Source organism: Meleagris gallopavo, chromosome 16, assembly GCF_000146605.3.
Source record: "Meleagris gallopavo isolate NT-WF06-2002-E0010 breed Aviagen turkey brand Nicholas breeding stock chromosome 16, Turkey_5.1, whole genome shotgun sequence".
Taxonomy (NCBI): Eukaryota; Metazoa; Chordata; class Aves; order Galliformes; family Phasianidae; genus Meleagris; species Meleagris gallopavo.
In genome coordinates this window covers 8,228,453-8,255,400 of record NC_015026.2, presented here as the reverse complement: position 1 = coordinate 8,255,400, position 26,948 = coordinate 8,228,453, and the positions used below count along the sequence as shown (strand labels likewise).

The 26,948-nt window shown below is 46.2% G+C and overlaps 1 protein-coding gene across 1 annotated transcript in view; it reads left to right on the top strand.

Moving 5' to 3' along the window:
- The first annotated feature begins 4,917 nt into the window (after nucleotides 1-4,917).
- LOC100546313 (voltage-dependent T-type calcium channel subunit alpha-1H-like) overlaps nucleotides 4,918-26,948 on the top strand; it is a 45,786-nt gene continuing 23,755 nt past the window's right edge. The window contains exons 1-3 of the mRNA XM_019620548.2: nucleotides 4,918-5,031; nucleotides 6,924-7,713; nucleotides 11,596-12,008. Coding sequence (XP_019476093.1) covers nucleotides 4,969-5,031; nucleotides 6,924-7,713; nucleotides 11,596-12,008 — 1,266 coding nt within the window. The 5' untranslated portion in view covers nucleotides 4,918-4,968. The remainder of the gene's footprint in view (nucleotides 5,032-6,923; nucleotides 7,714-11,595; nucleotides 12,009-26,948) is intronic.

Sequence of the window (26,948 nt, the reverse complement as noted above, 5' to 3'; positions counted from 1 at the left end):
AAAGGCTAAGTGCAAATTGTTTATATGAATGAAGGTGAACACTTCCAATGGTTTGGAAACACTTAGGTTTCTCTATCTGTCACCTCCTGCTCCAGTCGGGTGCTGAGCTGAACAAGCACCTGCAATTCTAAAATCAACCCAGGGTGTTTTATGGTGGTTGATAAAAGTGCAATGTGCTGATTTTGGTTCCTGTGCGTAAGGAGGCTGTTTCTACATATGAAGCTGGCTCGGGTAATCAGAGAAGTGAAGTTCTGCCATAAGAGAGGTCCGGCCTCTGGGCTAGCTTGGAGTTCTGCATGCTGCACCTTCAGTTCTTGGACTCACAACAACCTTCCTGACTTCCTTCAACTGATTGGTGGCACCTCGAGGTTGGTTTGTCTGCAGCAGTCCATCCGGCAGTAGCCATGGGTGCTTTCTGATATCCAGAAAAGAGTTCAGTGTTTGGCTTTGCTAATTAGAGGAGCCTAGATTGAAGTTTGGGTGTTTTGGTGGTTTTTCCTTTCCCTGGGTAATTATTTTTTTATTATTTTTTCCTTTTTCTTAACTGACACTAAAGCAAAAAATAACCTGCTCTTCAATGGACTACAGCCAAGAACTTGCAAAAAATGTTGGCAGAGCGCAAGGACAGAGATTTTTATGGTGAAAACTCCTTGGGATAATAAAAGAAATTGTTCTGCAGAGACCTTTCATGTGACCCCAGGAAAAAAAACAATGTAAACTTTCTGTCTCCCTGGGAACAATGAGGAGGTCTGAGTTAATTGCCAGTGTCTTTAATCTACATCTCCCTTGTGATTTTCACTCTGGAGTATCACATTGATTCTGATTAGCTTGACTAGATTCTGTCCCCAGTTATGCTGCTATAAATCAGATGAGCATCTTTGTGAGAGCTGATGAGATTATTGTGGTATGAGCAAACCGGGAGAAGCAGAATCACGGAGCTGGAGACTAGAAAATAAAATTCAACTATCTGCTCTCCTCCTGTCCATCTGAATGTGGTGATGGGGAAATGCCAGACTGGGAACTGCATGGAGGAGCTGAAGATTGATGAAGTCAAAATCTGTCTTTCCATTCACCTCAGTGAGCTTTCAGTTAAATCCTTGCACTGATGTGAAAGAGGCTCCGACACAAGATTTAGGGCTTTAGTACTTTGCCTCAAAGGTATTAATGGGAGAAAAATAAACCTATCCTATCCCTGCTCATGTTGTGTAAGAGCTACAGGACTGAGTGAGCTGGTGAGGACTGCACTGAGCATCACACAGGATCTGCCAGAGGTTTGGTGATGGCTCTGTTCACTGGCCAGAGCCTCAGTCCTTTGGAGGCCAAAATCCTTTTCCTGTGCAAAGGGGGCAATGTCTCCTTTCCCTCCAGGTCTGCTGCATGCAAATGCAGTTGGCAGCACTCCCAAGGGCAACCTTGCCAATCATCTTAATTGAATCTTTCGGTTGTTTCCCTACAGCTGATGATTTTAGTGTGCTACATATCTTGCACATCTTTTTCATCAGGGCAGAATTAGAAAGCGTGTTTTTTGCCATCTTATCTCTGTTGAAAAATGATTGCATGTTGCGTTTATTGGTAGTTTTGAACTGGTGCATTTGAAGGGGCTGCTTTATACGTCTGTCTGCGAGCAACCGTGGCTTAGACATAATTTCATTACTGAGAATGGATTGCTGAGATTGGAAAGCACAGAAAAGGTGCTCCAGGTCCTCAGAAAACATGTATAAAGAGCTTGGAGGGCCAAATGCTGGAGCTGCCATCAAGTGGATTAATCAGATTGGAAACTGCAGAGTGGAAGAAGTCATTTCTGCTTAGCAAAGTAGGTGGTATTGCATTCAGGAGGCCCCAAGGGAGGAACAGTAGTCCACGCAGTACTGAAAAAAATGTATCAGTGTTCTTGGAATTCTTGAGAGAATAGAAGGAGTTGTTAGCTTTCCCTTTGAATTCATCTGGTCTGAGAATGAATGTGTAGGATCAAAGTCTGTGCCGCAGCAGTGAACCTTGCACCAGCGCAGATGCCTCTGTCTTGGTTCCAAAAATAGTTAAGGAATTTAGTTTGTGGTGGATAGACCAGCTGTTGGCTGATTCAAATGGTCAGGTTCCCATTTACACCAAGGCCTTGCTTGGTGTATGCAGTGGGATCATGGAGCAGATAGAAACGCACATGTAAAGTCATTGGGAGCCCTTTAAAGGGCAGCATGAAAGAAGTCCTCAGCATGGCAAGAATCAGGCTATAAAAGTCATAGAGACTGTTTCAGTCCAGACAGGTGGCCATGCATGTGTGTTGTCCTGCATTTCTCCAGAGCTATTTGATTAAAAAAAGAAGGCAGATGTCTGTGAGCACGCTCTCTTACAGGATTGCTAGTACTCTGTAATCCTCGGCAGCTCGGGAATCCTCCCCTAGGTACTGCTGCATTTATACTGGGTGATGAGTCCAAGAATGAATCCACGATGATGTCAAACAGGAGAACAAAAGCCCAGCGGTCTGTTTATTCCTCCTGTGTCCCACTTGGTTTACAAGTGAGTAGTAAATAATGCAAATTCTAATTACATCTTAAATATTCTGAAAGCTGGATGAGCCCTCCAGAGGAGAAATGTGGCACGTTGATTGATTCTTGCTGCAATTGCTGTCTAGCATGCAAGAAAAATACTTCGATAAATGTTGGGTTGGCTCTCACACTTCTCTTGGCAGCTGTTCCCAGGTGGGAGCTGGCAGTGCCTGCAGAAGCCCAATGGCAGCCCTCAGGTAACATCTTTTGTAGAGAGGGCTGTGTTTTATTGGTTTAATACATTTGATTTGAGGATTGCCAGCCAAATGTGAATTCGGCAGAGGTGTATCTGATACGTTTGGAGTCTCGTTTTTCATCCCTGAGTGTAAATGGCCAGAGCACCTGCTATGGCAGCTGTGCTGAAATGCCCCTCGAGCTGAGGAGAAGGGGAATGGAAGGAGGGGACTTTGAACAGCACAAAGGAGTTTCTCGTATAGCTGGCAGTGATTTAGCTTACCTTTGTGTCCCAGTGAGATCCTTCCGCTTTCCTCAACAGCTGGCACGTGCACTGAGTGGGGATGCTTTGCTGCCATGCATGCAAGGGATGGGGCTGGAAAGGACTCTGCTCTCAATTTCAACTGTGTTAAATGAAAGATAGGAAAAGGTAGTTTGAGTTTGATTGCTTGTCTCTTTCACACCACTGAACAGACTGATTACTGCCAGTGTCTGCCCAGACAGCTTAGCCCATTCTCAGAGTGAGGGTGAGTAGCAGCCCTTGCATCCACACACAAGGTGTGTCTGTTGCTGAATGCTTCCTATCAGAGCTCAATCCCTGGGATTCACATTGACCAAGAGTATTCTTCTTTTTTTTTGGTTAAATCCATGGCACCAGATCTCAGCATTGCTCTCTGATACCTGTACAAGGATGTGATTTTTATCTAATGCATGTAATGGGGACCAGGAAAGGTGGACGCAATTTGTGTAAATGCAGCTGGCACGTCATCAGACCTGACTGCTCCAAGGCTTTAGCAGTGCTGACAGCATAATAGCCGCAGAGACAATTGTACCTGCTCCCTGGCAGATGACCTTTACTGGTGTTAGTGTGGGACTGGCTGCAGGCTGACTGCAGAGGGATTTGAGCACTGGGGATGGCTCCTTCTCACCCCACTGCACAGTGGGTGGGTGTGCTTCAACACAGGAACTGGGTTTGAAAAGTTTCTGGTAAGTCATCACTGCACTGACTTTAAGGTGAGAGGAATCAGGGGTGAGTTCTTCCAGCATTCTTGAGCTTTAACAGTCTCAGACAGGCTGTGGGGACTGATGGTTGTGAGCACAGCAGTGCTCTCCCTTTTGCAGATATGGTCATGTCCCAGAGACCCATATCAAAGAGCTTCTTGCAGCTCTGCCAGGAACAAACAAACAAACAAAAAGGGGAGAAAAGTGACAGGAATTCATATCTGACTTCCCTGAAAACATTTTGCCCTGATGCTCCAGGTGTGAAGAGAACATTGTTTATTCACTGCTTTGACAAGTGCTTTGTCGGCCTGCTTTTCTGTGCTGTCCATATAGACAGCCATCTGTACTGCTCAGGCTTGATCCTTTCCTTGTTCCCAACAAACTAATTCACACAGTGACGAAGCAGACTGATGTTTCAGTTCCATCATTGTGAGCATAGTTAAACTCGGGAATGATGCCACTGAAATTGGAGGCTGCAGGTAATTCTGGGTTTTGTGCTAGGGGTACATCAGTGCAAGTACATTCAGAAGGAGCTTTGATTTTGTTGGAAGTTGTGCTGGAATTTCAGCTCTAGCACCACTAGCAAGACGGCACTAGAAGTTTGGTATGTTTTATCTAAATAAAAAGTGTAAATTACATGGCAGCACTCGCTTTGCTCTGCACACAGTCTGTGTGGTGTTAATTAAATCCTCAGCTGCTTCTTTAGGAGAAGGAAGATTGAGAAAACAAGTATGAACACAGTTCTCTGTTTAATTAAAGTAACTCTTATCCATTCAGATGCTTTGCAACTACGATGCTAGGCATGCAGGTGTAGTGGTGAGACAGTAGGTATCACAAAGAGACCAGTTCTGCAGAAACAAATTTGGCTTAAAGCCTTAGAGTTTTACAGGTAGTGTTACACAACCTGGAGCTGAGGTAGAGGCCCGGATCTCTGCACAGAGAGACTTCTGCTTTGTTTGTAACCCCTCCTTGGGATTTATTTGCACTGGCTCTGAACCAGCGTTTCAGATGTTTTATTGTATTGTTGTATCATTTTTATTGTGCCAAATCTCTGTAGAAACCTCAGGACTGTCCTTTGGTTTATCCTGAGTCAACTGGGAATAGAAGTGCAGCAGGTCTGGGTAGGTCCTGAGAGATGCTAAGGAGTGATGAGTAGCAGAAGACTGATGTTTACTGACTGACTCTTGTTCTCACGCTTTCTTTCTCTGTCTTCCTGTAGGTTATAACCCTGGAAGGATGGGTTGACATCATGTACTATGTGATGGATGCACATTCTTTTTACAATTTTATATATTTTATATTGCTTATAATTGTAAGTATGAACTGTGAAATGCTCCTATTCCTTGTCCTTGTGGGGTAAAGATTTTCCCTTTTCACAGAAGAGAGCCAGCTAGGATTTGGGATGGGAGAACTTCCTCCCACCCTAAAGTCTAATGATTCGGGCTGTGATTAGTGCTTAGGGACAGGTTATTGGCTACACTAGGCTCTGTCCTTTTTGGTGTCACGTGTGATGCATAGTCACAGCTTGTCAAGCCATATGGTCTTCTTTCATAGTCTACCAGTCTTGGACTTGTCACCTTGGTATGTCCTAACAATTGTGCCTTGGCCAAGCAACTGCTAATCAGAACAAAAAGTAGAGGAGATACAGCTTTTCTTCCTTTAGATTCCTCAGCATGCCAGAGGGCAGCTTATATCAAGGAAGAGCACTCAAAAGAGCTGCTGAACTTCCCATGAGCCTTTTAAACAAGGGTAATAATAGAATTACAACTTTTTGAGGTCTTACAGTGCTGTCATTTCTAGAAACAAAGTGTTATTCATTGAAGGAGCTTGAGGTTGTTCTCAGAAGCTGCTACCCTACATTGGCAAGGCTCTTTTTCTGTTTTATAAAGGGCACAACCTTCCCCAGGGGTGTACGTCTGTGGAAAAGAAACATTTAAGTCAGGAGGAGTGCAAGGGACAAGTTTCATGTAGATGTCAAGTAGGACATGGGGTAGGGGCATTTCCAAGTGTTTTAATGACTGAATATTCTTTACATAGAACTCCGTCCTTGCCTCTGTGGTTTTGAAAGCCTTTGGAAATCAGACCACCACAGCTAATTCAACTGCATGGATCAGGGCAGTGTGAGAGATTCCCAATAATGGATACAGCATTCTGAAGCTGGTGATGTTTGAGCCTTTAGAAATGGGCCATGCATAATGGAGAGTTGCATTCCACTCTTTCGAGTTCTTTTCTACATATGGATCCTTGCAGAGAAGCCATCAGACTAACCCTCTGGTCACTGGGAGTTGGGGTGGGCACCCTTGCTGCTTCTGAAGCACTCTCCAGGCTGGTATTACAAACTGGAGAATAGCACTCCCGTCGGCTTCTCCTGAGATTTTCACCAAACAATGGCCCAGATTAAATCCATGCATTCCCTACCAAGCTCAGCACAGAGGTTTGGCCGGGTAAGCCCTGGTACTTTCTTGACGTCAGTCCCTTTCACGTGTAAGGGGAGTGATTCTCTAAGGGGAATATTTGACATTTTCCTTTGCCTGATTTACGAACTCAAGTGATGAAAAGCCGTTAGTGGACTCACCAGCTGAGGGGAGGGATGTAGTCCTAGGTCACTTCACATTCTTGTCCTTGGAACTTCATTTTGAAAGCCTGCTGTCACCTAAGAATTCATCAGTTCAACCAGACAGTAAATCAGACCTTTCTAGGAGCGCTAGATCTCCTAGAGATGAGTTTCCCCATGTCAGAAAAGTACACGAGTACAGCTTTACAACACACGAACCCTGATTGTCCTCCTTGAAAGGAGGAAGCCCTGTGCGGGGTGTGAAGTGATAGAGGGAGAGACAGTCTCAGTACAGCACAGATTGGACTTCAGACCATCTTTTCTTGGAGATTGGCTGGGTGCTTCCTAGTGATCTCTTTTGCTGTAGTGACTGATTATGTTGTGTTTCATGCACCCTGCATTAGTGGCAAATGTCATCACTGCTGAGAGGAGGAAAGTGGTGAAGGCTATTGTTAACAGCTTTCTTTGCCACTGCCAAAATAATTTACCATGGTTTAGGAACAAATTTAGCAGCTCAGGCTCATGTTGGTGAGCAGACCCTGAGATTTGTCACATTTGGAAATCACAGGATTTCTAAGAACAACACTTCCAGCTCGGACAGCATGCGTTGCTTTGTAAAGCCCCTGCTCATTCCTTTTTGTTTTCTCCAGGTCGGTTCCTTCTTCATGATTAACTTGTGCCTGGTTGTGATAGCAACACAGTTTTCTGAAACAAAGCAGCGGGAGAACCAGCTGATGCAGGAGCAGCGGGCCCGTTATCTCTCCAATGACAGCACAATTGCCAGCTTCTCAGAGCCAGGTAGCTGCTACGAGGAGCTGCTGAAGTACATCTGCCACATCTTCAGGAAGGTGAAACGGCGGACGATACGCCTGTACAATAACTGGCAGAGCAAACGCAGGAAAAAAGTTAACCCAAACAACACCACAAACGGGCAGAGCCGCCGAAGCAAAAAGCGCATCACCTCCATTCACCATCTCATCCACCACCACCACCACCACCATCACCACCACTACCACATCAGCAATGGGAGCCCGCGGGGGCCGCGCTCCAACCCGGAGATCTGCGACCTGGAACTCAAGGTGATGAAGCCTGGCGGGCAGCTGATGCTCCCTTCTCCATCACCCAACTTGCAGAGCCCGGCGCCTCCTCCAGACTCGGAGTCTGTGCATAGCATTTACCACGCAGACTGTCACGTTGAAGGACCACAAGTGAACTGTAAGTCTTCCAATGCCCCTGCAAGCATTAAACTCACTACTGGACTCTCCAACCGTGGCAACATGAATTATCCTACCATCCTGCCTTCACCAACTAGCAAAGCCAGTTCTGTCCCAGTTCCCAAAGGAAAGAAGAATGGCAATTCACCTGTGGCTGTAGTTAATAGCCCTGTAACTTTGGGCACGGATTCTTATGGGAAGCTGCAGCAACTGGTAGGAGAGCATGGTAAGGACAAATGAGCTGATGTTTTTTGCTTGGGGAAAGGGTAAAGGGCAGATTGCTCAAGAGAGATGTTAAGGATAGCCAAGGAGGTTGCTGGAGATGAAAGCTGTTTTGTGAATGCTATTTCAGGTGATCACAGAAGCCAGAAGTAGGACAGGTTGAGAGACTGACAGCTCTGTTCCTGCTACCCTTGCATTTGCTGTCATTGGGTAAAGCACAGTATGGGATGATGTAGGCAATGACTTCAAGCCTCTTTCCATGGTTACAAAGCATGTATTTTTGAGCTTTTCTTTGTGCTTTGTGATATCCTGAATGTTCTTCCTCTGCTCCCACCCAAGCACAGAGCAGTGCAGCCCCTGGAATTGAAAAAGTGTCTTGAAAAGGAATAGTGTGTGGAAGCTGGTGGGAGAGCATGAGGTATAAGGAGATATAAGATGTGTAAAACAGGGAAGTGTTGAAATAACCTACAGCAGATACTTCCAGAGACCCCCTGGTGCTGCTTTGATGGGCTCTGAGGCCCAAGGTTTCTTTTTGAAAGAAAGAGGAGAAGGTTTGGAGATAGGCCTGCGGACACTGCAAAGTCTAGTTCTGTGTTAATCCTGAAAGGATTCATGTGAGAGCAGGAGCACTGCAGATCTGCAGCTCTCAGGCTTCTCCTCTTCTTTTTCACCAGTGTAGAAGAAATGTAGGACTGAGCGTTACTGCAGATTTGGAGATCCATTCAGTCTGAGTGAATAAAAAACATGTTAGGGACTCTTCTGTACCTCTGTCCCATCCTTATCTCTACAGACTACAGCCACAATAGCACTGCTAGGTTAATGTAGCTTTATCTCCACTCTGATATAAATCATCCACTGCTGGAGTAGTGATTATGTGCAATTCTTAGGTTTCTGTTTTGCATATTTTCTCCAGTTTTGCATATTTTCTCCAGTTCTCAACAAAGCTGGAGTCAAAAATAGTCTTAAGCCCTCAAAAAGTCAAAAAGATCTAGCTTCCATGTTTATTTTTTATATCTTCAACACAAACTCATCATCTGTTTTTATCAATGCGTGTGTTTTCCAAAACTGTTTATCTGCTTATGTGTGGACACAAATATTTGTCCTAGTGATGTATGTGCTGAAAAAATACCAAGCCTAGCTTGGGGGAGGTCACAGTAAAGGTTGCTTGCCAAATAGGTTGGTTGGCTTGTCTTTGTTAATATTTTTTTTTTAAGTGACCATACAAAAGGGTAAAGTGGATTGTTTATAGAAATTGCCTTCGGCAGATATTTCTGTACTTTTGGAGCTTAGCAGAAGGGCAGGAGGGCCAAGGTTAGTTCCAATGTTCTTCCGTTGTTAAGCAAGGGTTTTATATGAATCACTGGTACATCTTTAACTATGGAAGTTAATGAAGGTTATTATGAGAATGTGTATTTACCTTGAGATAATAGTCCAGGCTCACAGAAGTCTGGAGCTGGGAAACCAAGGACGAGCAGAAGAGCTGTTGCAGAAGGCAGTGCTCAGCTCAGAGATTTGGTCCTCTGTGCTCACAAGAGGATCTGCTGTTGGGACTCTCTCCAGGAGAACGAATCTCCACGTCTCAGCTAAGCCTGCAACACTCCAGGGCCACTCCATTGAATCTGCAGATTTTCACGTGGCCTCTGGTGGTTCTTCAAAAGCCTGAGGTTAGATGAAGTTGCTATTAATAATGGAGCTATAATACCTTCTTTTGACAGAGCATTTCAGCCCAGAGGACACCTCAGTGCTTTAAACAAATCTGAGATTGTTTTGTTTCAAGTGTGATTATGTGTAGAGGAAGCAAGTGGTGGTTGCAGCAGCTGATGTAGCACCGTGGGCAGCACAGGGGCTGGGAGAGGAAGCAAGCTGGCCACGTCCATCTGGAGATCTCAGTGTACAAATGCCCAGCTCTTCACTTCCACAACTCCAGCTCTTTCCAGGTTCTCCTTCCTGCACCTGTCACAGGCCTGAGTCAGATTCACTTCTGCACCACATCCCTTTTTGTACACTGTGGATGATAGACTGTCTTCCAGGCTTTGGGAGGATCTTTAGGTGCCAAACATCTTAGGTCAACTCATGGTTCTCCATCCCTGCCTGAACTTAGCAAAGCAGCCATGCTAAGTCTCTGTGCCAGGCAGGGAAGGTGACCCTCCTGTCCTCCACCTCTGAGCAAAAGGCTGTTTCACTTAGTTCTTACAAGTCAACAAGCAGAGTCTGTTCACTGCAAGATTTGTGCAAGGGGAGCACACAAGTGATAACTGAGTACATTAAGGAGGTATTAGCAGCCAGGGCACTCTCAAACCCAGCTGGAAGCAAGGTTGGTGTCTGCTGGGAAAGATGCAATTGTGGGAGAGAGTATTCTCTTCTCTTCTTTTGTTGTGGAATTGAGCAGCATAAAGTACAGCCTGTTCCTCTGCATTCTCGTGCCCTGCAATGCTGTGAGGTTATTTTAGCAGGCAGCCAAGGAGACTTTGGTATTTTGAAGACATCTGTGGCGCCAGTGTTTTTCATACAATTTTTAACACTTTGATAGCATACAGGATGACTGGCAAGCCCACTGCCTCTGTATCCATGCTGATGGGTCCATGCTGCAGTGTTTCCTCATCTGACCAATCCCAGTCAGAAATGCCTTGCTGATGTGCACACTGACCAGTGCTGCTGACAGGCTGCATAGGGGGGCAAATATTTCTGATTCGCCTGGTGTCTGCAATGTAAAGACCAAGAGGAGGTCTGCCCTCTCCTACGCGACTATTTTGAAAGCCACTGATATCTGAGTGACATTCAGGCAAGTAAAATATATTCTGACTTTTGTCACCACCCAGCTTTCAGTCTAACAAGGTGCTGGATTTTGTGGGCTCCTGCCATCTCTTTGAAGGCGTCCTCAAGTGTCAGCCAGGAGTGGCTGAAATCAGCAGCGTTACTGCTGGGTGAGCTCCAAGCTCCTGGGATCACAGCCAGGAGCATCCGCTTGGTGCTTTTTGCATGGTCTCCCTGAAAGGCATCCATGTGTACCCCCTCCAATCTCCAGGAAGGAACATGTCCCAGTGGAAAAGTGGCATTTGCACTTTGTTTTCCATCAAGGAAAGTGTATGTTGATTCCTCTTGGTCTTTTTTTTTTTCCTGCCATTAGTATCTGGCTGCTAAATATGAGGAAATTGGGGATTTGGTTCCTGAATGGGAGGAAACAAAATCTGATTTCTTTTCCACCTGACTCATCCTCATGATGCCTGCCCACGTCATCACTGTGCCCCAGCCCCATGAGGACACTCAGCATTTTTCCTCACACCACAAAACATGTGGTGATGTATTTGATTTTAGAACACCCTGAACGCTCAGTCCCGTGCCTCAAATAAAGAGTACACCTGAGCTTTATTAAAAGCTGAAGAAGGGATGAAGGAGAGCAAAGGGACTACGTGACTCCAAACTGATCCGTGGTCTGTAGCCATCTTTGGTTCATTTCTCCCTCTCCCTCCTCATTATTATCTAAATGGAAGCGCTACCTAAGTCGGGTGTAACAGCTTGATAGCACTCAGATCACCGCTAATGATGCTAACTTGGTCAGGTATAATCAAAAATAATTGAAAGTGAGAGGTGTGTGGGTCAGTCCTTCCCAAGCAGCAGAGCACAAAATAGCCATCACACTGCAAGGAGAGGTCCCTCAGCCCTGGGACAGGGTTGAAGGGTGGGTGTTGGGGATTGGAGAGAGCAGAACAGAGGGAAAAATGAGGCGGATCGAGAGCCGCTTGGTAAGATGGGGTACTGCAAGGCTTTATTCAAGGATGTAGCAGAAGCCACTTCTGCCACCCACATAGGGATGCAGAGGGCATGGCCGCCATGTTGCAGGGAGGCCACGGGTGCAAGGAGCTCACGGTGCGCTCTCCCACTGCAGGTCTGCGGAGGACTCCCAGCCGGCTGTCAGGGCTGAGCGTGGCCTGCCCACTGCCCAGCCCGCCGGGCGGCACGTTGAGCTGCGAGCTGCAGGACTGCCCTTTCTGCGCCAGCCTCCTGGAGGACCCCGAGTTCGCCTTCAGTGAGTCCGACAGCTGCGACTCCGACAGCAACGGCATCTACGAGTTCACCCAGGACCTGCGGCACGGCGACCACAGGGACCAGCTGCAGCAACAGCGGGGCAGGAGGAAGAGGAAGAAAAAGAAACCCAAGGAGAGGAACAAGGTCACCCGCCTGTGGAAGGCATTCGGCAGCAAGCTGAAGAGGATCGTGGAGAGCAAGTACTTCAACCGAGGGATCATGATCGCGATCCTCATCAACACGCTGAGCATGGGCATCGAGTACCACGAGCAGGTGAGTGCGGCTGGCCTCAGCATCCTGGAGGGTTTGCTGTGCTGGGTGCTCGTGGTGTGGCAGCTTTGTGGCACGGGATGGCTGTGGCAAAGCCATTTTGGAGAGTGGGTTTTGTGCAAGTTGTAAACGCCAGGTGGGACCGAAGCCTGATCCTGATGGCGTGTATGAAGCAGAAGCATTTTCATGTGTGTGGAAAGCCTGGAAGGTGGTTGTCAGCAGCACTGAGGTGCTGAGGTGAAATGCCCGGTGTTAGGGCCGGGCAGCTCAGGGGCTGATTGAGAGTTATCTGCTGTGAATTATTCATAGGAGCATGAGTTGTTCTGGTGGAAATGCCCCTTTGTGGTCTGTGCTGCTGATGTGTGGGTACGAAGCTGCCCGTCCCAGGAGCTCCACCTCCACCGACTCAGAAGGATCTTCTTTGACCTTTAAATAAGAACCTCAGCTATCAGGCAATACTAAAAGCAATGAGGGAAAAGAAAAAGAAAAAAAAAAAAGTGAGTTCCACCCTGAAGGCTCCAACATGTTTAATTTTATCTCATAGGGTGCAAAGTAGATCTTTCATTTAAGTGCTTGGAGGGAGGAAAGAGAAATCATGCTGTTCCCAGTATTAGTGTGAACGTGGCAATGGCAGAAAGCAGTGCTGGGAGCCGAGGACAGCTTGTCCTTGCTGGCTGATGGGAGCCACGGGGCTATGCGATGGGAGAGGGAGGCGAGTCATCTGATGTCTTCAGCTGGTCACTCTGGGGAAGGCTATGCTTTTCTGTCTCAGGAAGAAATGGTTGCTTTTCAGCTGTTTTCTGAAGACGTGCTCTGGAGTTTCTCATGCTGCCTCTGCATTGGGTGTTGAAAATATCCTCAGGAAGGGCAGCAGATCCTCATACTCATTTTCTGGTCAGGGTTCATCCGGTGTTCCCCCAGGTTTCCCCTGCAAAGTAAAGAACAAGACAGTATCTATAAAGCTGTTCCCCCTCTCTGCCGCCGTCTGCTCAGGAGTGAGGAGGAAAGGCAAACAATAGCATGGTACGCAGAAAGGCAGGATGCTCTGCATTTTCTTCTCCATCACTTTCCAGAATTCAGTTCTTTTCAGGACCGTGGCAAACAGTCCTCCAAAGTGTTACTCCTCTATTCTCTCCCTGCTTAGGTGTTTTGAACGACCATATGCCATACTCTGCTGTCTGAGGCATATTTTCTTTCAGAAAAGCGAGTACTCAGCTGAAACACATGAACCTCAGCTGTGCAACAGTAAATTAGTTCATGCTTACAGCAGAAAGAGTCCAAACTCAACAAAGCAATAGCTGTCACTGTCAGCTTTCTGTCTGCTTAGTTGTTCCACAAGTTTTAAAATTAGGAAGTACACCTTGTCAGTCACCTTTGAATAAACCATTCATTCCTCACAGCAGCTGCATTTCTGCATGGATACTCTTTTGTCAGGCGGATACACATTTGTCAGTCCTTGGGTATTGCTGTGATGGGTGCTTGGGGAAAGCTTTAGGCAGGCTGCACAGAGAAAGCCTGGGGATCACATGGAGTCTGTCCACAGTCACTTGTACAAAGGCAAATTGCAATAATTACGTCCTTGCTAATGAAGGAAAACTCCAGCCGGCAGATTTTTATGGGATCTTACCTTGTAAAACATTTGCTTTAAACCATCTCAAAACCAATGGCAATAAAGATTCTGAGGCTTTTGGCTAGGGAGCATCAGGCTCATGCCAGCTTTGCTCACAGGCACTGCCCAGCTTGGGTCCAATGAAAAGGGGGGAATTTTGAAGTGAAACCTGTAAAAGTTTCTCCACGTGTTTGCCTGAAATTTGTCGCTTGTGCCCAGCAAGGATAATGAGCTGCAGAGCTGTCAGAACCCAGGCTTGATGCACCTCACCCAAACACTATCCCATCAACATCACCTGCAGGGTGAGGTATTATCTGAAAGCAAGAGAAAATGGCTCTGAGCTCCTGAACTGCTTGACACAAAAGTCTGGGGCTTCTGCAAGCAAAGCAGAGTAATTTCAGAGCCTGCAGTTCTCCTGGTGTGAGAATTGGTTGTGAGGCTTGAGGTGCAGGGCTGGCTTTTTGGGAAGTTAAGGAGAAGATGCCTGAGCAAAGCTGTCATCAGCCTGCAGGGTGGTGTTGGAAAAGGAGGGCAGGAAGAATTTAAAAAAAAAAAAAGGCTTGTTTTGGTACAGCATGCTTCATGCCAGGATAAAGTTTAATTATTGCTTTCTGGTTGGTGATTGAGGGATGCTGCCATGGTGCTCCATACCTCTGCTTAGAGCAGATATTAGAAGATGTGAAGGTGTGAGCATTCTCCAGGCTGTTAGCGAGACACAGGCATTTCCATCATCTCCTTCTCCATTCTCCAAAGGGCAAACTTGGAGGCCATTCCCCCGTGTTTAGGAGCCTGTCTACAAGGCAAGCTACCCTCTACTATTCTCCTGGCTCTCCTCTTTCTTTGCTCCCCTGGGCTGTTCACTGTTCACAGTAAGCCACATTCAGGGGCTTGCTGTGGGGAAGCCTCCTGCCCTCTCAGCAGCACAAGCTCTGAAGCTCTGCAAAACGTCATCTACCATGGAGACATCTGCTCTGGGTAGAGCAGCTTAAGCAAGTTCCCTAGTTCTGATTCTTGCCGTTTGTTTTACTGAACAGTCATTATCTGGCTTTATTAAACTGGGCTGCAATCAATGCAACAGCCACAGGGAAGCCCTCCCCAAATCTCCCCAACTGTAAGAAAATACACAGTCCCTTCAAAAGAACTCATTAACAACTGCTTCCTTTTCCTTTCTGGCTTCTCAGACTTCATACAGATATCAGTGACTTTGCAAATAGATGGGTGCACTACATGCCTTTTTAGCTGAGTGATGTTCCAAGCCAAGGCATCAGTCCTGTGCATGTGGCCTGGATGGAGGGCACTGATAAGACATAGCATGGAAGAGAGAGCAGTACCAATCCTCAGTGCGTTATCTTACCTCTCATCCTGGGACATGACAGCACTTTGCAGAGAAGTCGCATGGAGCCCTCTGGAGGCAAGCAAGCAGCATCGTTGTCCCTCCCTTCTTGATGGAGGGAATCAAGGTTGCAAGGTGCCAGGCTGGAGGAAAAACCTGATGGTTCTCATCACTTTCCTGCTGGCTCTCATAGTAGCTGCAGGGCAAGGTGCGGTGCCTGTGTCACAGCAGAGCTTTGGCTGTTCTCTGTCTGCACTGCTGGAGCCCCTGAGAGAGACCTGTCCATATCCAAATTCCTTCAAGGCTTGAATGTGCATTTTTATGGGAGTCTGAAGCTCCCAGCAGTCTGCTCACACAATTACTCTGCCTGTTCTTGGCTAACACAGCTGGCAGCACCCCATTTAATGCATGCAGCCCTTTTATAATACTCTCCTAGGTGAGGATCCTCTCCTGTGGCTCAAGGCACAAGTGAGATAGCAGTAGAGAATTCATGGGGAGGAAGAGGAGATGCTGGAGCAGCTTTGCACAGAGCTGTCCTTTGGCAGGCAGCTCTTCCTGAAGCCAGACTTGAGGATTATATGGCAGTGCAGCCAGTGTGTGGCAGGAGGTCTGGGTAGCAGGAGGCAGCTGATGAAGGCAAGCGAGTTTCTCTGGGACATCAGTCATTAGCAGCAATCGGATCCTCCCGCACAGTGCATCCGCCCGGTTAACAGCCAGCACATCTCCAACTGCCAGGTTGTACAAGGCTGGTAATTAGGAAGTTACAGGATGCTGTTAGTTAGCATCAGCACAACTTGTATTTCAAAGGTTAATTGGCTGCTTTGGAGTTCTTTTTATTTTTTTTTTTCATTTTTTTTCTTATGCTTTATATATTTCTCTATCTCAAGCACAAATAGGTACTCCCACAGATGAGGAAAGCCAAGTACAAAGAGGAAGGCAATCCTCACATTAATCTTCCAGGCAATTTCAATAAATTGGATGATTTTATTGTGCATTCATTGCAGCTGACAGTTCTCCAGGGTATCTGAGAACGTGCCATGGTACTGCAGTAACCAGGCAGGAACAGTGCATTCCAAAAACATGCCCTCTGCCGTGCCACTGGGGCAGTGTGAAGCCTGGTACAGGTCAGACCTGTTGAGGAACCAGCTGTCTGAGTGCCTCTTTGACACTGAAAGCTGATAGCTTGCTGCCTCAGAGTCAGCTCCTGCCCATGCTTCAGTGCCTGGTCTGAAGAATTGTTTCATTTGGCTTCTGCTGCAAGGTCAGTTCAGCCCTGGCAAAGGGTGGTGGACTCAAATCCTTCTCATCTGTTGTCAAGGCCAAAGTGAGACAAGTTCAGCCCTGCTAGGAGAACTTGATTCCCACCTCCCCCATTATCTGGCAGAAGGACAGAATCCTGTTCATTTGTCCAAGAGCAATGCTGGTGATATCTCTCCTTAAAGGCGAGCTCCAAATCCATCCCTGAGGGCCCCTGACTATTCTAAATTGTTAGAAGAGACCCCTACTTGACTTCCCAGTGGAATTTGCAGAAGTAGCTGCTGATACTTGTAATGATTCCACATAAAAGGCTCAATTTACATCAAATGGCAGTAGAAATGCTATTTTATATTCACTTCTCAGAAGAGAAGTACAAATTAGTATTTGTTCCAAGCTATTGCTGTTCAAAGAGCTTCTAATTGGTTTTCTGATCTCTCACCCATGGCGTGTCTCATTCGGAGCAGCTGTCTTTGCAGTAGGTTGGAGATGACCTTAGTGAGCACCCAGTGGTCCATGGCTTATCAGTGTAAGAGAAGTATTGGGTTTGAGTAGCACATTTTATTATTCTGGAGTAAAAGTGATTCTGTGTGATTTAAGGTAGCAACCAGCTTCTCTGGTGAGCATTTGTCAATTTTGGCTTGAAAAATTGTTTTGGCCTGGAAAGCTCCGCACTTATTCAGAAGGCAGAATGGAACCTTTCAGCAGCATTTGAAGCAAATTGCTTAAATTCCTTTTGAGTTGTGAGTCAATAAAATATTATCCTGATCTGAGATTCTGACTTTCAGCTAGTAAAACTTGTTCATTCTTCAAACTTCGTGTGATGCAATTTTAAGTACTCACGTACTGTCTGGAATTGAGGTAAGCAGATACCCACCAGCCCAATCCAGGATGTGTGAATTCAGCCCAGTTCATCCCTGCTTCCCTCTGAGGCTTTCCCCAGGCACTGGTTTGGTAGGGAGGCTTTGAGAGCATGTACTGGGTCTTCTGAGCAGAGCAATGGAAGTTCAACTCGTTCAGCAAGCACCTGCTGACGGCTGAATTCTGTCCTCACCATTGAGAGGAAGATGAAGGGCTTTATCTGGAGACTTTGGGGAAGTGTTTCCCATTTTCTTGTGCACCAAGATCATACCACTTTTTGAGTGCTCTCCAGACCTCATTTGACAGATACTTGGGACATTTCCAAAAGTGCCACCAAGTTTGTTATCCTCTCTGCAGAGTTCAGGCTGCAAGGCTTCTGATCTGAGCCAGCAGCAACTCATGGGTGAGTGCTTACATCCAGCAAACATTTCATTCCCATATCACAGGGAATTGAGGGTCACAGGCAAGAAGTGAAGTACTTCTGTCCTAACATAGCAGATAGATAGCAAATGTTAGCAGTCCAGAGGCAGGTGTCCGGCTGCAGACTGGATACCCGTCTGTTGGACCTTGGCAGCCTTCATGGCAAAGGGTGTAAATCACATCCTTCCTTGGGAAGCCTGCTGTGAATGGTGTTCATGGAGGCTTTTTTCTTACTTAAGTTAATTTAACTGATTCCTCCGCTGTTCTGTTTTGCTCTGCTGGATTGTATGTTCTTGGTATTTTTTTTTTTTACTATATAAGGGCAAGCATACTAGAGATCCTTCCATTCCTCTGCCTCCTACCAGACAAGAACAGCACCTCTCCAGTGCAGAAACTGAGCATAATAACTCATTTGAGTGCTGACATACTGAGCAGTCACGGGAGAGTCAGGAGAACAGCAGAGCTAGTCATGGCAAGGGGAGCTTGCAGTCTGATCTGGTTCCTATAGATGTGCTCATTGGCCTATGGGGTAATGCAGAGCTATTCCCCATAGAGCTGCAGGCACATTTTCTCCCACCACTAATGGCTTAGTTCCTTCCCCTCGCTTATGCCACTAGTTGCTCTGTGTGAGGGATTGACCATACAAATGGCATCCGCTCCCTGCTGAGATGACTCCTTAAGCAGGTGACAGTAACGTGCTTCCCAGCATAAACAGTGTGTGGAAGCTGGTGTTCTGCTCGGTGCCAGCAATGGGCCTGCAGCACGTGGCCAGACCCTCCAGCTGCTTTACTTCCATCTGGGTCACGCAATAAGTCAGCTGAGCCAGCCCCAGTGCCTTCTGTGGCTGAGCCCGTTCAACTCCCGTGCTTCACAAGCACGCATGATGGCAACGGGTGGTTATATATAGAATGTAGACGGATTGTTTGCATTTCAACTGGCAGGTAAAATAAACCAAGTGTAATATAGCCTCAAGAATGAAAGCAGAGTGCATTTGCCAGCTGCATTTCATCACAAAAATGCGCGTAAATCACAGCCCTGGGCAGCCAGTTTCAAATGCTGTACTGACAATGGCTTTAATGTGCTCCAAGGCTGGGAGGTTTGATACAGCTGGACAGCGGGGTGTCTGCTTGCTGCAAAGGGAGACTGCGATAAGAGAGAGCCCGTAATGAAGAAGGTGGTTTTCACAAGCAATGAATACGACATTGCACTGAGCCTGTGCCTTCCTGCTGGCCATCAGTGAGTGCCACCTTTTACCAGACTAGGAGAGGAACATGCCCTGGAGTGGCAGGAAGCAGGGAGTGCCTTAGCTTGTCCTGGGAGTTCTGCATCTTTCTTTGCTTTTATTGGGTTTTTTTGCTCCTCAGAAACAAGGATTGTGTTTTGTTCTGTGTACATCACCCCACCATGTGAGACTCCCAGCTTGCTGGATGTTATTACAACTAATAACAGTGGGAATGGGAACAGCGCTGTGCCTCTCTCAGCACCAGTATTTATGCCTGAAGGTTGCAGGTAGATGCTGCAAAAGCAAGTTTACATTCCAGATTCAAACCAGAAGCAATAGAAGCATAACACGAGGAGATATGGACCATAACACAGGGAGATATGCAGAGAGGAGAGTGGGTAGGGTGGTGCAAGATAATGCTGGGCCAAGGGCTAACAGTGCATATAGGGTGGTTGTTCCCAACTGTCAGCTAGCAAAAGAAATATTCATATTTAATATCTTTGTGACTTTCCAACCATTCCCAGTGGAATTCTTTCTATGAAGATATAGAAAAATATAGGAAGACTTGGAAATACATTTAACTGATAAAATGTTAGGGAGTTGTAGGGAAGACAGTCATGGCACACCTAAGAGCAAAGTGGGATTACTGTTTGGCAGTGCGTATGGAGTGATGACAATGTAGTCTGTGAGCTCTGGGAAAAGATTCAGTAGCTGGGTAACTGCGTGCTGCCTATGTTCTCAGTGCTGAGGATTCGCAGGCAAAGGATTCAGGATGCCCAGGTAGCAGTCTAGCTAGCTTCTTTCTCCAGAGCAGAAGAATCACTGCAAGGAAATAAGCAGGTATGTTTACTGCTGCTGTCAACCTGAGTCATGGGTTTTCCTCGGGTTTTAACCAGGGTTCACCAGCTAGAACAGTGAGATTATCCAGAATTATGAATGAAGCTTTAAACATCTCCTTGAAACCTCCTTCTGAATCTTTTGTCACAAGATGAGGATGTTTTTATTATAACTGAGTTGGAGAGGTGGGGGGGAGTGGAGAGCTGCATCTGAAAGTAGCGAGACTTACTCAAAAACGAGGGAGATTTGGCATGCCTGTGTGCATTCTTTTCAAGCTCTATTTTTGTTTGCTCTGTCTGGTTTACAGCCTTTAAGACAGCCTGAGTCCCAATTTGGGAAAAACACTCTGTGCATAGGCCCTGTAGCAGGAACGTTTGCTAGAGCCGTAATCTGCCACAGAAAAGCACAGGGGCAGGAAGACCCAAGGCCTCCCCCCCTGTGAAGGCGTTTCATTTCTCTGCTGTCTGATGTCCGATACTTTTAGAAATGAATATCTCCACTCTCCCTGTTCTGTCCCATGCACAGATGAATCCAAAACTTTTTACCATAGTCCCCTAGGAGAAAACAGCAGAAGGAAAAGTCTTTTATTTAGTTTACGTGCTCCAAAGGGAATTGAGCTTGCTGCAGACAGACGGATCCTGTAGTTCTTTGGCTCTCGGCATGACTATACATGGACTTGTCTGTGCTTTAAAATTAGTTTGGTTTGAGGTGGTTTGTGAAGCATGAGTGTGCTGATTGCTTCTAGCAGCTCTACCTGTGGAGCCGTAGGACAGTGCTCACATTTCTCACTTAGCTCTCTGGGTAAAACATAACTCGCAGCAGTGCTGTTCATTCCCTGTGGTAGATGGTATGGCTCTCCATGTTGGAAGGGCTTTTCCATGGGGTGATAAATGCTATTCTGGAGTTGGAGTGTGTCCACCTGGAGTCTCCCATCCAGGCAGAAACTTCATAGCTCCAACCTGTCCCAAATCCCATCAGTAAGAAACAAATTTAACCACAGGGAGCTGCTCAACATGGGAGGGAATGAGACTTCCTTTTGTTTGTGGAGGGCTCAGAGCTATCAACTGTGTTAGCTAGCATTGTTTGTCTCTGGTCAGTGCTTCTTGGGAGTGCAAACAGTGTCAAGTCATTTGTGTAAATGATTTCCAGCCCAAGAGTCTGAAAGCAGTGAGAGTTGCTGAGCAATTATCTTCTTCCGAATGACCTGTGTTATGGGGACCATATTTCTCATTTGTGCTAAGGTCTCTTGAACCTGCTAAAATAAGAGATCAGCATCTTGGATTTCTTTAAACAGAACTACTGGTGTGGTGTGCTGAAGTCCTGGTAGGTACCAGCTGATATGTATGCCAAGGTAGAAGGGGCAGAGCATGGAAGCAGAGAAGGATTAAATCCCAGAAATCCCAGTTTGTGCTGAGGACTGGGAGCTTCAAACACCTCTAAGGTCCCTAGAGGTGAAAATAGGGCTGCTTACCACCACAGCACTTTGCAGAGATACCAAAGATACACTCCTGCCTCTCATTCCCTCTGCTTTCCCTAGCTCTGTCCCCTGTGCCACTGCAGTCTCCCAAGGTTCAAGCTGGAATTCTCTTTTTTTGTATCCCATTCTTCCTGCTGCCAGAGTTCCAGCATATGCAGGTACCCACCAAAGTAGCTGGAATCCTTCCCTTGCTGTGTACGTGACTGAGGACATACATGCCTCTCTCTTTCTCATGCACGTGTTCTCTCTGTTTCTGAGACTGCTTAACCTGTGACTGATGGACAATCAGGCTGAGGCTAACAGACAGATCCTGACCCTGCAGCTAATGGTGGAGCAGATGTTTCCCACCCAAGCCTGAAGAATTCCTTTTGTGTTTCAGAAATGATTTAATGCTATAGATTTCCTCTCACTCCTTTTCCCCCCTTTGCTCAGTGTGCAGTAGCAGAGGTGTTCATACGTATTTGATCTTCTAACTATAGCATGAAATCTGCATGCCATATTTATTGTTGCAGCTGTCACTTCTCTGAAAACATTCAGTAAAATGAAGGTTAACAAGCTTGGGCTCTTGGGAAAGCATGTAAAACATCACTGCGGAGGACCTCGTGTCATTACAGTGGAGTAAAGAACAGATACTTTCTGAGTTTCTGCAGGTTATTTGTCATCATCTGAAACAAATAATTTTCTAATTGTTAGTCCTTATTTGAAATTCTCAAATCCCCAAATCATTTTTTTTTCCCTTGTACAATATACACAGGAAGTACAAGATACAGAGCCTGAAGGGATGGTTTAATAGTTTAAGAATCAGATTGGCACTGGCCAGACTTAGTGCAGCCAGCTGTACGTTCAAATCCCAGGGGTGACCACTCACAGAGAGGTGGGCAGTGCTCCATGTCATTTATTATGTGCTCATTTAAAATCAGGTGTCCAGTTTGCTGTAGCTGGAGGAAGGGGTCCTCTGCCTCTCTTTGGAGGAGCAAGGGCTCAGCACGCTGCTCTGTGCCCCCACCATGGCCATGTGCTTCCTTACTCTTGCATGTGCCTGGGCTGAAGTTTGAAGTTCGGTTGATTCTTATGGAGGTTTGCTTAAATAAGACCAAATGGCTTTTGGCCTTTGCTTAAACAGCTCTTTGGGTGTATTAAATATAGTATACTTGGTATAGAAGGTCTTGTCAGACCTATTAGGCTTATGGCTGTGTCTGTGTAGGGTCTCCATGCACAAGTTTTATGTTCAGCATGGCTCAAGGCAGTTCTCAACATGAGAAGTGACATTCCAGCCATGCTGTGGATATCTCTGTGTCCCACTGTACTTGGGAAAAGCAGAGCAGAGCCAAGCTGGGCCCTGGCACGAGCAGCTGGGCATTAGTGCAGGCCGAGCTCTGATCCAGTGGGACTGTGCAGATGGGATGGAGTGGGATGAGCTGGGAAAGCTCCTTCTAATGATGCAAATGGAGAAGCTGTCGAGATTGATTGGGCTGGAGTGTGGGAGAGTTCAGACATATTTCTAGTAGTCACATCCTTCCTGTTGTGTGTTGTTTTTGTTTTTGAGACTCTAAAATAGATTGTGTAGGAAGTTGCAAGATTTGGACTCCTCTGCCCAGTTTTGCAGATTAAGATGGAGAGGAGATAGAGCTGCTCTGAGAGGCAGCCAAATGCAGCTTCGGTGCACTTCTGAGAAACCTCTTAATGAACAAGGATTGCTTCTGCCTTGCAAATGCTCACGTCCCTCCCTCTCCCTATCATGTCCACACCATAAGGAAATTGTGCAGGCCGTCTTTCCCTGTGTGAATGTCCCATCACCTGCAGTTAATTAAACTCTGTGCGTTGCTGAGTGCAGCGTGTCAGTTTGGTTAACGAAGCAGTGACTTACCCCATTAACTGCAGCTCTGTGTAAGCATTCACATTCTGAGGCTCTAATTCCCTGCTCTCACTCCTCTCACCCCACGTTTGCCACGCACCCATAGTTTTTGCTGTGCCAAATGCAGCACCCAGAAGGTGTCGTTCTGTTTTTTTAGCATCTCCATAGAAACCACTTTGGAGTTGCAAAGTTCAGGGCTTAAACAAATTTGAAAAGATTTACTCTAGTGATTCGAGTTGATCTGGTTTTAGACTGCCGGTCACCAGGAAGGAAGAAGTGTGTGTTTCAGTGATAAAGTTGGGAAGGAAAACAGTGAAGTACTCAAAGGTAGAGATGCAACAATTTTCTGTTGTATCAACCCAGGCTGAAGCTTTTGTGATAGCAGAAAGTTTATGTGAAGGTTGTTTAGAGAGAGACATGCCTATTTTTTTTTCAGTCTTACACCAAAGTATAGATGAATTTCTTGCCTAGGAGGATGCCTGTCTGGGTGTGAAGCTGTTTCTTTGTGTGCAGGCTCCCGCCTTCACCCTATTAACACCACCACCTCTCAGTTTGACCCCTCTTAAAAGGTTTAGATGCATATAGATTGGTGTACTTCTGATGTATGAAGTCCTGAGCCTCCTCTGCTTTCTTCCTTTTACAGCTTTTAGATAGAGGCCCAGCACTGCTCAGGGCAGCCAGGATTGGGCATAGGGCTGGTGTCCACCTGGCTGGCAGCAAAGACTGCTCTGTGCTGTGCCATGGAGAGGCTGATGCAGAGGGCACGCTTCTGTGATAATTTGGACCTCTGTCCCTGGCACAGCAAGCCGCAGCAACTTCTAGACAGGGATGAGCTCAGAAATGAAAGAAAAATCATCAGACAGCAAAGGAGGAAGCCCCTTGCTGTGCTTGGGTGTCCAAGGGTCACAGTGGTTTCGCAGCGGCCTTCCAGGCCCACAGTCACCAAGGCAATAGCTCATTGCCATGGAAACACCCATTGCCTTCTCAAGCGAGAGCATTTGAGCGAGTCCCGATGTTTAGCAAATAATTGCTTGAGAACCACTGTGTATCCCATCCCTTGATACTTTAGAGGCTAAGAAATAAAGTAGTATGACAGCTTTCACCACAGTCTATCTGGTTTGGAAACCCATGAGGAGGATTCCCACTGGGGCTGAATCTTTGCAAGCTCAGTTGCTTTCTCCAGGGCTCACTGTTTGCGTGTGGCTGACTTAGCCTTGCTAGTTTATTAAAGCCACTACACTGGAAATTGCAACTCTGTTCTCTTTCACTCCCACTCTCTTTGAGTAAAATCTTGCGTTGTCTGTTTCATTTGAAAACTGATGTTGCTGTGTGGAAGATAGGGATTGGTTTGGCTTTTTCCTGGGGTTGCCTTACAGCAGGGGATGCCTGGCCTTGCTTCCAGGGCAGGGAGTGGATCGAAGCCCCAGGCAGCAGGTCCAGCTGGAAGAAGGGCCCATCCACCTGGCCCTCGCTGCTAGAGGAGCATCATTCCTGCAGCCAAGAGCCATGGCAAGGGTGTGAAGTGCTGCCAGGAGGAAAACTCATGTGTGACATGCGTGAAGGCTGCAAATTAAATACGTTTTTTCACTTTGTCTGGTCCTTCTGGCAGATCCCCCCTGGTGAGTGCGTGGTGGTGGGCCACGGGATGGCAGAGCCACATGCTTTGGTCAGGGCACAGCAGGCTATGGGTGGTGGTGCAAGGCAGCACAAAGGACTGCAGGGCCTGTGCAAAGCACGAGGGCCAACCGTGGCATCTTCCATAGGGAAACTGCCACAAGCTGGTAAATCAGAAGGTGTGTGCTGCCTCTTTTACCTTTGCTTTCCTCTGCAGGTCCACTTGAAATGACAGCAGCACTTAATTGCATCGCTTTGGCATTCATGAGATCGGTGCTGATGATTTGAGAGGTGTTGTTATTGTTGCCATTAGCAGTGTAATTAGTGTTAGAATGACAGTCCCCTTTGCCCAATTCACCAAGGCTGAACTAACAGCTTCCAAAACCCAATGCATCCACTGCAGCAGCCTGGGGAGAGAGTCCCTGCTCTCAGGTGTTCAGCAGCCCTATATCTCTGGCAGCTTGGTACAGCAACCTCGTAATACTTAAAATAACTTGAATTAGTGCTTCTGTTATTAGGGCTGAAGTAATTGTTATTTCTCTGTCTTAGTAGGGATTTGATTTCATTACATCCAATAAGCAAATACGGTCTGGTTTTATACCCTCCCATTTTTGCCTTTTCTTTTTGATTGTTGTGGATGGTTTTAATTGCCACTTTAGTGTGATGCTCATGGCTAAGAAGAATGTATCAATAATTCACTTGCAAGAACAGTGTGGCAGATCTGAAGTTCCCATCTGCCTGCTTTGGCTGCAGGATAGAGCACCCTGGTCTGCTTGTAGCATTGTGTTCTCAGGGACAAATATGACCTTGTAACAATTCCTTGGTTTGCTTTAGGCTTGCTAGAGGGGAGGAAAGGTGGATTTTCCCTGAATTTGTTCTGCTGGCTCCCAGCGTATGTCTTTGATGCAGAGAAGAGAGGAGTTGCTGCCTGTATTACAGATGTGAATTTGCAGATAATCATTTCAGTGCTGATGAAGCTTTTGAATCTCAAGCAGCTCATGAGTGTTTCTGGAAGCTGCAGAAAAACTACATCAAATCTAAGTCTGTACCAAACACAGTCCTGTCTGGAGAATAAAAGAGCCGGAGGTTCCCACAACTCTTGTCCCCAGAAGATATCCCTGAGAACCGAACTTCATCAGTTTACAAATACAGCAGTAAAATATAGCTACCCACAATATTAGTGGCCTGGATCTAATAACCCAAGAAATCTTTTTCAGCCAGTGTCAAAAAAACACAGCAAATAGAGCTCAACTCACCCAGTTCATCCTCTTGTTCTAAGGCAAGTTCCATTCTTTATATATTAAGATCATAAGTCATTTCATATCTTTTAGGACAACTGCATAAGGTGGGTGTCCTTGGTTAAAGAAAGTCTCTGCACTCTGCCTGTGCTATGGTGTCTGATACTTGTTGAGGATCATGTGAGAAACTAGACAGTTACAAAGCTGGGATTTAGGAAAAGAATTTGGGAGTCCTGACATTCAGCATCCAGATGTAGACACTAGACCTTCCCCTGATGACCCAGAAATCAAGGCTCGAGTGGACAATCCCTGTGAGAATCGTACCACCAAATCTTCTCCTGATGTCCACCCAACATTTCTGTTTTCTTCTATATGAAGGTCTGTAGGAAAGCTCTCCTAGTCATCTTTTGTTTTTATACCCCGTGCTCAGAGTTCAATTACAGCAGATTGCTCAAACTTCTAGAGAACTATCCTCTCCTCTCCTTGAACTTATTTCCCCATCAGCCCACTTCAGTTTCTTCTCCTTGGGCTTAATAGTTGACTTAGTCAAGGTCTTTGTCAGCTGTAGACTAAACATACTCCCCATCCTGTTCTTCCCATCAGCAGTCCTCTGGTGTGTTTTCTTGATGCTCCTCATCTCCTAATACCAGTACACAGTCCACAAATCACGAATGCACATTATTCAAAGGGGCTCTCCATAAAGGTCTGCTAGCAGGGGATGAATAATGTCTTGACAAAATAGATTTAAGTGGCCCCTTCTGAATCATCTTGGCAGTAATAGAGAGAGTGTGTCCATTTTTTGATTAAATATTTCCAGTTCTATTAGCTTGGGTGAAGTAAACAACTTCTATTGAGTTTGTCTGCTAATGACAACCCAAAGGCTTTTGATCTGTCTGTTATCAGTGAGCGAGCCTGTTGCTTAGATGTGGGGAAAGATTATATAATCATTGCTAAAGGTGCCTCTTTCAGAACAGTCAAATTGTTCAGAAACAATTCTATATTCTCTCAGTCTTCATGCATCTGCCACCTTTAATGGCCACAGACAGAACCTCTGATGTACAATGCTGTAACCACAGAGATTCTGTGCACAGTCAAAAATAGGCAATTCTAATTTGGCTGCAAGATTTTTGCAAATGAAATCAACCTTGATTTCTTGTGCAGACTCCTTTGTGTCCGTTTATATCTCAAAGCAGTTGTAGCATATTCTTTGTGTCTATTCTTTG